Source organism: Leptonychotes weddellii, chromosome 7 (genome assembly GCF_054177405.1).
Source record: "Leptonychotes weddellii isolate Sample4059 chromosome 7, ASM5417740v2, whole genome shotgun sequence".
In the NCBI taxonomy this organism is placed as follows: Eukaryota; Metazoa; Chordata; class Mammalia; order Carnivora; family Phocidae; genus Leptonychotes; species Leptonychotes weddellii.
In genome coordinates, this window is record NC_138375.1 from 30,219,344 (window position 1) to 30,231,394 (window position 12,051).

Genomic DNA, 12,051 nt, shown 5'->3' on the forward strand with positions numbered 1-12,051 from the left:
TTTTTTATTTATTTATTTGAGAAAGAATGAGATAGAGAGAGCATGAGAGGGGGGAGGGTCAGAGGGAGAAGCAGACTCCCTGCCAAGCAAGGAGCCCGATGCGGGACTCGATCCTGGGACTCCAGGATCATGACCTGAGCCGAAGGCAGTCGCTTAACCAACTGAGCCACCCAGGCGCCCTCTTCCCCAATTTTTATAGTGTTTTTTTCCCCAGCGTTTTTTTTTTTTTAAGATTTTATTTATTTATTTGAGAGAGAGAGAGTGAGCAAGCACACAAGCATGGGGAGGGACAGAGGGAGAGAGAGAAGCAGACTCTCCGCCGAGCAGGGAGCCCGATGCGGGGCTCCATCCCAGGGCCCTGAGATCATGACCTGAGCCAAAGGCAGACACTTTTGCCAGAGTATTTTAAACTAAATCCTTGTCATATAACGCCACCATGAATACCTTTCTTGATGAGGTCAGGTCATAAGCTGGAGGACATAAGTTGATTACAGGGCAAAGGTTCAAATGCTTTCTTCTTGTATTGTTGAAAAACAAATACATGCTTTCAGAACATGATCAATTAGGCAGGTGTACCTCTTGGAAAGTTTTATTATTTTTATTTTATTTTATTAATTACTCTTCTTCTGGACTACACACCCCTGTTCTATACATACAGTTGATAAATCTTTTTGCCATGGTCTTGATAAAATGAAAAAGATGTTTCCTTATTAAATGGAAAGTCATAGGAGATAAACATATGCATCTACTCTATGTATAGGACTCTGACTTTAAGCCCTCATTTTTCCCCTCCTCCCAATAGAACATGACTTCTAAGTTTATGCCTGAGTTAACTTTTGTAAAGATGTCCAGTTCTACCACAAACTCAGCTGTTCTTGGAATATTTCTGCTTTTCCATGATACTATACGACAATAAGGTCATTTCACAATTGCTTCTTTTCTGGAAAACACAGCTGGCTCAGTTTGGTCAGCAACGTTCTCATTGCTGCATTTCCTGAGACACCACAGTATTTCACTGACCCCTCCCCAGAACAGATTACATCTATATAATATCCTTTCAAAATAAAACATCCCAAATCAAATGACTACAATAGCCATTGAGTGGTATGCTCCTTACTCTGGACCAGCATTGTTCTAGTTCATATCTTTTCAATAACTATTATCTCACTGAAACTTTAAACTCAGATTTTCTTAAACCAAGCATAAGTGATGGTTAATTTTTGCCCTCCAACTACTCCTTACCAGGAGTACTACATTGTTTGTGGCAGAATTCCTCCTGATTTTGTACAGATCACAATAATTCATGAATTACTTGATCTCTCTGTTTTGTGGGTTGTTTGGTTTTGATTGTTAAGAGTCACTTTAGCTTTTTTCTAAACATGGTTACACATTTTACTGAACAACCTGTGGTATATTTAAGGATGTGCTGAACAGAGGCAAATATGAAATCTAACTTCAAGACCCCTCTAAACAGTCTTTCATGGTCCACATACTTTTCCTTCATAGAAAAGGGAAACTCAGCACAATTATAAATTTACTCTTAAGTGTGATTATTTTATTAAAAGCTATTTCTCTACATTCATATTGCTATATCCCTAGAACCTAGCACACTGTTGGCTTACAGCAGGTACTTATGTCAGCCATCAATTTATTGCCTTTCAACTCCAAATGCACCCTTCACGGTCTTCTCCAAGATAATGCGAGTGGACCCTGCAAACAGCACTCCTTTGCCAACTAGCATGACATTAAGCTTTGTCAACAGAACTTTCTGAAGAGACACTGAAGAGGAAGAGGTTTTTCCTCCCAGTGGATATACCTCTTGTCAGGGTCCTGCAGGTCACTGTTTTCTACTCTCCAGCCCCTGCAGCAAACACAGCTTCTCTAGAATCCCAAAACTCCAAAAGAATTGGCTTACCTAGTTCCTGACTCCTGCAGTGTGGGGTGGCCAATAGGGCCCCAGTGCCAGCAGTTGGCCCCAGCATTCCTTCAGGGAGCCTTGCAGTGGAGCGCCGCAAGACACTGCCCTGTGAATGACATCCCTGTCATCTCTTCAGGTGGTTTTGTGGCTACCTCTGAAGTGTGGCATTCCCTTGGGTACAGCTTCCTCTGGCTCCTCAAAGACCAATTTCTAGCAAGTTTTGCTAGCATGGCACCACGGTGACTTCTCTGCCATCTGTGAGCCAGAACTATGCACTTTCCAACAAGGTCTGGATCTCAGCCCTATAAGCCTCTTCCTAGGATATTCCATCTTAAACCCAGGGTTATGGCTGTTCCTTAAGTCTACTATTCATATGTTATTGAGACTTCTCTCTCCTCCTTACTAGCTAATTCCTCAATATTCAAATTCCATTACAGTTAACAATTCTTTACATTAAAATCTCTGTTCAGGGATGCCTGGGTGGCTCAGTGGCTGAGCGTTTGCCTTCGGCTCAGGTCATGGTCTCAGGGTCCTGAGATCCAGTCCTGTATCAGGGTTCCTGCTCAGTGGGGAGCCTGCTTCTCCCTCTGCCTGCCATTCCCCCTGCTTGTGCTCCCTCTCTTTCTCTCTGACAAATAAAATCTTTTAAAAAAATTTCTCTGTTCAATTTACCATGTAGTGTCCACTGATTGGACCCTGATAAAGTGCTCAAAATATATCTGTTGAAATAAGAAGAGAAAAAAAATGAGGTAAGAAATAAAAAGAGACCCCTAAATTATTACTGTCATATCCCAAAGCAGCTGTGTATTTATTTGCAATTATTTGGAATCAGAAAGTTATGATCCTGCGCCACTGGATTCTTTTTCAGTAATTTATCCACTCTATTCATCCCATCACTAAAAATTTATTGAGCAATGAGTTTGCTGAGCATATGTCAGTAGGTTTCTTGGGATATGAGAAAGCTGGTGAGTCTACAAAGAGAATCCAAACTATAAAGCACACAGAAATTTCCTTGAATATCAAGATTTCAGGAAACTAGATTTAAGACTGCCTTTAAATCAGACTATACTTCTTCTGTCCCTCTCCCTCCAACTCCTACCAATAAATAAATTAATAAATGAATGAGTAAATAGATAGGTAAGTAATTTAATTCCTGTTCTTCAAAATCTCACTGTCAGGAAATGCTGCTTAATGTCTAAATTAAATTCCTTGCCCCTCCTTTTCTTCTTCTTTCCAGGACCTAGGGCATTCTTCAGTAGTTATACACAGTACCTCTTTAAGTTCTTATTAAATCACTCCTTTAGCTTCTCTTGTTCAGTTAAATATGCCAGGTACTTTATTCTTTCCCTGTAGTTTGATTCTTTTAAATTCTGTCTTCCTGAGCATTCTCCATGTTGATCACATGTGTCTTAGTTCAGGCTGCTATAACAAATACCATAGACTGGGTGTTTTAAACATTAAACATTTATTTTTCACAGTTCTGGAGGGTGGAAAGTCCAAGATCAAGGTGCCGGCAGATTCTGTGTCTGGTGAGGCCCTTCTCCTCATTTGCAGATGGCTGGTTTCATGCTGTATCCTCACTTGGTCCCCTTCTTAGGAGGGGACTCATCCCACCATGAAGGATCCACCTGCTTAACTTCCTCTAAACCTCATTACTGCCAAAAGGCCCTACCTCTATATACCATCATAATGGAGACTGGGGTTTCAACATATTGATTTGAGTGGGGGTGGGGAGGGGAGGAGACACAAACATTTATTTAGTAGCAATTTCATCTTAAATGCCACTGTTCTCTCTGTGACAAGCTCATATAGAGTTTGATACTACTGATTTAATGTAAGTCCCTCCTCAAATGCTTTGGCCTTCTATATGTTTGTTCATGTATTTGGGTATCTGTGATATATTAAACACCTTTAATTACAATAATGAAAGCATTTCACATTTCGAGTAAACTTATAATATACCTAAGATAGAAATTATGTTTATGGAAAGTTTAAGAGTTAGGGAGGGAGAAGGATAGAAGGACACAGAGAGTTACCTGGAAGGCAAATCATGATAGAAAGACTGAATAAGCACTCAGACTACTTGGAAGAACTGTTTTAAAGCACCATTTACATATATGCTAATATAATCATCAATTCTTTCTTATTCATAAAGCAGGTTCCTAAAGAATCTTTTCCTATGTAATCAGTTCTGTACATACTTAAAAACATAATAAAATGTTTCTTTAAAATATTCTTAAATAAGACATTATGCTAATTGAGAAAGGCCTTAGATGACCTCCTTCAATTTACAGATTCTAAGATGAACATTTTCCCACATTTTAACTCTGAAACTGTAATGTATTTCACAAATGACAGCATCCTACAAGTGACTTGGCTCCTTCACCTTGTGGCAGCCGTACTGCTCTGGAAGAGGCTGAGGCAGGCCCCTCAGCTCCCTCCCATCCTTCTGACCTGATTCACACCCCTAACCTATCCCCTGGACAAATCGAACCCTTATCAGTGAGAAGCACCTAGACTGTAAATGTATACACTTCAAGACAGGTGGATTTCCTTGGGCCATTAATGGCCCATGATGTCTATTAGCTGAATAAAACATCCATTAACAACTTTTTTGTTTTAAATACAAAAAGGAAATACTAGGCAAACTCATCTGAGACTGAAAGCCTAAAAAATCTTAATATGTATACAATAAAATTTATAAATTATAAAAAGCAAATGCAGTCATAGTGCATTTAAGTTTGATGGTGTCTTCAGATATAAAGACCAACAGAATAGAATATCCCAGAAATAAATCCATGCATATATAGTTAACTGATCTTCAATAAGAGTGTCAAAAATACACAATGGATAAAGGATAGTCTTAACAAATGGGGTTGGGAAAACTTGATATCTGTATGCAAAAGAACAAATTTGGACCCTTATCTCAAATCATACATAAAGATCAACTCAAAGTGGATTAAAGATTTAAACTTAAGACGTGAATCTATAAAACTCCTAGAAGAAAACATAGGAGAAAATCTTCTGAACATTGGTCTTGGCAATGACTTTTTTTAGATATGACACCAAGAACACATGCAACAAAAGGAAAAATTGACTAGTGGGGCTACATAGATATAAGGAACTCAAGTCAATAGCAAACATTTAAATAACCCAATTAAAAAATGGGCAAAGAACTTGAACAGACGTCTTTCTAAAGAAAACATACAAATTGCCAACAGATGTATGAAAAGAGGTTCATCATCATCAACCAAGGAAATGCAAATCAAAACCACAATGAAGTATTGCCTCATACCTATTAGGATAGCTATTATAAAAGAAAAAAAAAGAACAAGGGGCACCTGGATGGCTCAGTTGGTTGAGAGTCCAACTCTTGATTTTGGCTCAGGTCACGATACTAGGGTCCTGGGATCAAGCCCTGTATTAGGCTTCATGCTCAGCAGGGAGTCTGCTTGGGATTCTCTCCCTCTGCCCCTCCCCCCACTCACATGTGCATGCTCTCTCTCTAAAATAAATAAATCTAAAAAGAAAAGAACAAGTATTGATGTGGATGTGAGTAAATTAGAACCCTTGTATACTACTGGTGGGAATGAAAATGGTGCAGCTGCTAGAGAAAGCAATATGGAGATTCCTCAAAAAATTAAAAATAACATGATCCATCAATCTCACCTAAATGTCCATTGACAGATAAATGAATGAAGGAAATATGGTATATACATACAATGAAATATTAATCAGCCATAAAAAAAAAAAGAGGAAATCCTGCCATATGCAACAACATGTATAAACCTAGAGGACATTATGCTAAGTGAAATAAGTCAGTCACAGAAGAACAAATATTACATGATTACATTTATATGAAGGATCTAAAACAATCAGACTCATAGAGACAGAGAGTAGAATGGGGGTTGCCAGGGACTGGGGCAAGGGGGAAATGAAGAGTTGCTGTTCAATCAGTGTAAGTTTCAATTATGTAAGATAAATTCTAGAGATCTGCTGTATTACACTGCACCTACAGTTAACAATAATTTGTTAAGAGGGTAGATCTCTTGTTAAATATTCTTTTTTTTTTTAAGATTTTATTTATTTGTGAGAGAGAGAATGAGAGACAGAGAGCATGAGAGGGAGGAGGGTCAGAGGGAGAAGCAGACTCCCTGCTGAGCAGGGAGCCTGATTTGGGACTCGATCCCAGGACTCCAGGATCATGACCTGAGCCGAAGGCAGTCGCTTAACCAACTGAGCCACCCAGGCGCCCTCTTGTTAAATATTCTTACAATAAAAAATTGATGGCATCTAATATTCAAAGAGAGGGTAGTAACAGATATTCTCACAAGGTATGTGTCTTGATGGCCCTAATGCCTTCCCATCCCCACACCCACCCTCAATAGCTCCACAGGCTCCAGGACTCTGACCAATTTTCTTCTTTCCATGGACCTTTTCTTTCCCAGTGAAGGGAATGGCACTAGATCTCACTGAGTGATACTCTCCTCATGTCACCAATGACACTTATTTTCAGGCTGCCAATTTCAACCTCATCTCTGGAGTTCAACTGAATGGGTCTGAGCCACAACTCTGACTTTGAACATGGGTAAAGGTTAATGACAAGGAAAACAAATTTCAGAAAGGTGTTTAGTCACAGAAATGAAGCAATGCCCATCAGCCCCTCCTACTGACGTCAGCTGAGCATTCTTACCTGTGGTTGCCTACATAGGGCCTTTCATATAAGCAAACTCAGTAATTTCAAGTCTTCCACAGGAACAGTTTACTTGGTGGGTGCCATTATCCTTTTTATTTTTACTTCTACCCATTTCCTTATAAACTGTGTTATACACAAAGCTGTGTGGACAGGGAGAACAAAGCTCCAAGATCTGTCCCATTAGGTTTAAAGGTTTGGGACTCTGTTTTATAGTTTACCAGAGAGCAACAAATCTAGTTCTATTCAGGGATTTAATTCACATCTCATTAACTACCTTGGCAAAACCCAACATTAGCTTTGATAGGCTAATTTGATTAAAGAATTGATGGACATTACTTCTCTCAGACTAATGAAGTTAATTTTAATGGCGGTAGTAATGTCTCCCTGGAAGATTACATTGAAAATGAAATTAGCTAGCTAGCATTTTTAGGTGATTTGTAAATTATGAAATGCTAAACAAATGTGATTATCACAGGCCTCTGTATTCCTTTGTTGCAGTTTCTAGATTCCACCTCTTGTGTCTTTCCCTTTCTTTTCCTATCTCTTCCTTAGAGGTCTTACCTAGTTACTTGCCTGAGGGAAATCCTCAAGGCTGGCCTACTATCACCTCATGTTTTCAACTAGTAAATTGATTCAATATACATATTTGGAAACCTACCATGGACAAATCATGGCGTTGTTATAGAAATATACGAGACATTAATCACACATATGCATGAGCAAGCACATGCATGCACGCACACGCATGCGCACATACACACGATGTATATTACATTCCAGTGAGGCCATTATGCACACATTTTGAAGCAGTATTTGGCTGAGAACCAGTTAGACAACTCTTAAACTCTTACCCACACCGAGTGCATACAAGGCTTGGAAACTGGAGATTAGAGGAGTATTTATGGAGAAAATTTGGAAGGAGATGTTGGACACTCTAATGCCAAGAAGGCTAGTTGGGAGATGCTCCCTCCTGTGGCCAGATCAAGAGGTAAAGGCTTCAAAGGGAACATCAGAGTTTATGTGAGCTTCTGGACTGGTGTCTGATTTCCTCCTGAAAACTTTAAAGGGTAAGAGATAGAATGCCTAGGAATGAGCCAAAGAAATAAAATGACTACGTTGGGTACCAGGGCTCCTATAGTTTATCAGTGGAAACAGGAGTGTTTCCTATGGACTCAGTGTGGTCATGCGATAGAAGGACCAGGAAAGCTGCCTGAGGTCATTTCTAAGTGGACCATCCAGAGTAACACCCCATTATATGTAATAATGACCATGATAATTAAGCATATTTAACCTCTAAAGCCAAATATCATTTTTGTTTGATTATGGTTTTTAGGGAAGGAACTATCTTATCAATTAGTTACCTGGACTGGTGTAGGCATCACTCTCATGGGACTTGCTGCATGGTCCATAAAGGGTGTCTTTGGATGATTTTACGCAGACATAATGGAAACAAGAGAATTCAAGTGTATGCCAAACAGACATGCATACAGATCACATGACATCTAGTGATACTTATGCTTAAACCCACTTTGATATTTAGCATGGTCTTAGGTAGGAAGGCACTGTAGATATTAACAAATAAAAGGACAGAAACAATTCTGTCCCAAGGTTATATTATGACACACAAAAAAACCTGTCAGTATTTTTGCAACGTTTTTCAATGTATTAATTAATACATTGTTATGTGTTAATTTTACAGATATATTAACTATACCTTACAGAACCATGGTGAAAAGCAGTACATTCTGCCTATTTTAAAGATGGAGAATCTGAAAGTAAGTTTAAGAAACTGAAGATCACACCCTGGGTAAAAAAGATTAGTGCTAAGAAACCCATCCACTGAATAAATCTCTGCCTATACTTCCATTGGAATAATTTTCAAAGTTGTGTTGAATATACTGACATTGTAAGAAAAAGAAAACCTCTACCCACAAACTTCCTACCCACTGGTAACACGTATAAATGCTCTTATATGTGTTCTCTTGGCCCAGCTACAAGCAGTTTCACTAATATGCACTTCTTTTTTTTTAAAGATTTTATTTATTTGATAGAGAGAGACACAACGAGAGAGGGAACACAAGCAGGGGGGGTGAGAGAGGGAGAAGCAGGCTTCCCGTGGAGGAGGGAGCCTGATGTGGGGCTCGATCCCAGAGCCCTGGGATCATGACCTGAGCCGAAGGCAGACGCTTAACGACTGAGCCACCCAGGTGCCCCCACTAATATGCACTTCTGCTGACCAGATCCCTCCCAAGACTCAAGAGTTACAAAAAAGAGTTACAATTCATACTCTGGTTGCAGATGACAAAGACCCACAAAACCCAGCCCAAGTGAAATGAGAGACTTTGGGCTCATATACAAGCATGGCTGGAGGGAAGCTGGCCTTAGGCGTACTGAGAACCAAGAACCCAAATACCACTAGGATGCTCCTTACTTACAACTCCATGTGCTTGTGTTTCAGCTTCTTTCTGCCTAACTGGACCTCAGCTGGTAGGGGATGCGTGTGTGTGTGTTTGTGAGAGAGAGAGAGAGAGAGAGAAGGGGGAAAAGGGGGCGTTGGTTCCAGACTCACATTCTAATTGCTTAGTGACTAGAGAGGAATAAGAAAGTTAGCTTCTCTTTCATCTCCAGTTTCTAAACATGGGAGAAATAACCTTACTGGTACATCCTGGGTCATAAGCCCACCCTGGGTATAACTGTGGAGAAAGGACAACTATCAAAAAAGGCATAATCTGAGCACACACCCAACCCCTTGGCCAGCGGATGAGTCTGTTACCAGAGGAACAACACAGATGCTGGGCAGACTATACCAGAGCCACTTCAAAATGCAAGCAAACCCCACACACCATTGGGAAGCATTTAATATATGTATATCCTAAAGGAATGTAAGATAAAAGCAAAAAAATACATATTAACACATGAAGCCTGGGGTAGTCCATTTTTATAGATAATGATTGGCTCTGACAAGGAGTAAAATCAGAATTCACTCAGGTAAACATTTGTTCTTTCATGAAAAACAGTATCTGTTCTTTGGTAAGATAAAAAGGAAAGCAACAACTTGATTAGAAGCAGTAAAGTATGTGAACTATTTATTGTTGGTCTTTCTACCAGTCTCTAGTATATTATTCCCATGACTGGTCACAACATTCCCAAAAAAGAAAAAGGACAATCACAGCGATCTATAACAGTTTAGATTATTTACACTATTTCTTAATGTGTTTAATATCCATGGCACTCTTTAATCAAGAATATAAAGTCATCTACTTAGGTTTTGCCATTCAAAGTTGGGAACATTCTTAGAATCACATTATCCTAAAGTAATGGACTGGAATGATAAGTAACTAAGTCTGCAAATATAGCAACCATCAATAACATACATTTTTCCAAATTATAATTCTAAAAGATATGTATTATTCTCTGGACCTCACAAATTCCAAGAAGAGTCCATTTTTTGTTTTTTGGGTTTTTAAGATTTTATTTATTTGACAGAGAGACACACAGCGAGAGAGGGAACACAAGCAGAGGGAGTGGGAGAGGGAGAAGCAGGCCTCCCGCTGAGCAGGGAGCCTGATGTGGGGCTCAATCCCAGGACTCTGGGATCATGACCTGAGCTGAAGGCGGACGCTTAACGACTGAGCCACCCAGGTGCCCCAGAAGAGTCCTTTTTATCAGTACTGGGTAAATGTGCTTTCAATCCTGCAGCCAACCAGTTAAGACTATTTTAGATAGAGAATGTGATACCAAAAAAGCCTGTCTCCTCCCTCTAATACCATACCTGACAAAATCGTAGTTGTACCTGAAGAGAACGTGAGTTTAAATAACTGTCACCTAAAAATATGCATAAATTCCTATATCTGGTGCCAGAGCAATGATATAGTGCACTGTATATGTGCCTACCTCTGTCTGGAGGACAGCTGTCTGACCTGTCCTTGGGTGTCTGGACTTTTCTCCCATTTGATACCCAGGATGCTTAGTATATCCCCTGGGGCAACTGGGTGGTGAGGAGGACACCTCTTAGGACGAGTTCCTTACAAAACCTACTCCATCATGTTTCTTTTCTTTTTTTTTTAAAGATTTTATTTATTTGACAGAGAGACACAGCGAGAGAAGGAACACAAGCAGGGGGAGTGGGAGAGGGAGAAGCAGGCTTCCCGCCGAGCAGGGAGCCCGATGTGGGGCTCGATCCCAGGACCCTGGGATCATGGCCTGAGCCGAAGGCAGACGCTTAACAACTGAGCCACCCAGGTGCCCCCATCATGTTTATTTTCTAATACTAAAAGTTCACTGCTCTTCAAATCCTGGACTTGCTCATCAGTATTTCCTCTATTTCGATAAAGCTGAATTAAAAGTACTTTATTCAAGGAAGTAGCCTGGGCAGAAGAAAGAACAGTGTTCTGTAGAAAAAGGCATTCAATATTTAGAAACTTTTCTGAACAGAAACAAGAGAGACTGAAAAGAAAGAAAAAATTTAAATTTTGTTGTCATTGTGACTGGATTCATGGTAAATTATCCCCACAGCCTCTTGTGGCCTAAGAGGAGGTCTTGTGCAAGTAGCCCACTGGGCCTCAGTAACATAGAGAAAGCCTCTTAGGGAGCCCTCTGGATACAGAGAAATACTGCATTATTTTAAAATGAGAAAACTGACTAGATCAATTAGGTTTACAACCCTCTTCTCATAATAAACCTTAGTCTTTGGCAAAGCACAGATGGTTGGTTTATAAAGGCAACTTCTTTGTGGGACATCAGTACCAACAAACCCTACACCCCTTGGTCTCTCCCATGAACCATGTACTTCTCCCATACAGAGATGTTCCTGTTTGCCTTATTGAGCACCTATTTAGTTACAGAAAGTGTGGGAGGAGAAGGGGTGTTTTAGGGAAACAAGATACAATCACAAAATCAGAGGCTCTAAAAGAAAAGTCAAGGGAGGCCAAAAGAAAAGCATAATCATTAAGACAGCATTTCTCCTACTCAAATTCATATATCATTCAGAACTAGTACAATGCTGCCTTGGGCATACTCTGGGTGGAGTTATTTTTCTCCCTCATTCTTCACTGAAAGTCTTCCTAAGGGCTCATCTTGGTACAATTTAGTGTACCTATCACAAAAGATAAAGATAAATCCAATGTGAGCACCAATTGTAAAGATAAGCCTTCTCAGCACTTATAAAACAAGTAAGATAATCATTTATATTTTTTTTGTCTTTCACTAAAATGTCATAGCACACTTGAGAGAACAAAGTCTATATGGCTACATGCAGTGTAAAATGCTTGAAGAAAACTAGTCAAAAACTGCTCATGAGATACACAATTATGATTACTGATATCCTTTCAATGAACTATGGGATTAAAATGAAAAACGCACAGCCTGGGAGAAATGTCTATTCCACATTTCAAGTTGTGATCTGCCGCATTGGCATGAGTTTTGGTGAAACCTGGTA

The 12,051-nt window shown here is 39.7% G+C and overlaps 1 protein-coding gene across 1 annotated transcript in view; it reads right to left on the minus strand.

Annotated features, from left to right (window-relative positions):
• Positions 1–9,673: 9,673 nt before the first annotated feature.
• The window catches only part of OXCT1 (3-oxoacid CoA-transferase 1), a 115,263-nt gene continuing 112,885 nt past the window's right edge, over positions 9,674–12,051 (minus strand). Inside the window, exon 15 of the mRNA XM_081826068.1 lies at positions 9,674–12,045. Within this exon, the coding sequence (XP_081682194.1) occupies positions 12,004–12,045 (42 nt within the window). The 3' untranslated portion in view covers positions 9,674–12,003. The remainder of the gene's footprint in view (positions 12,046–12,051) is intronic.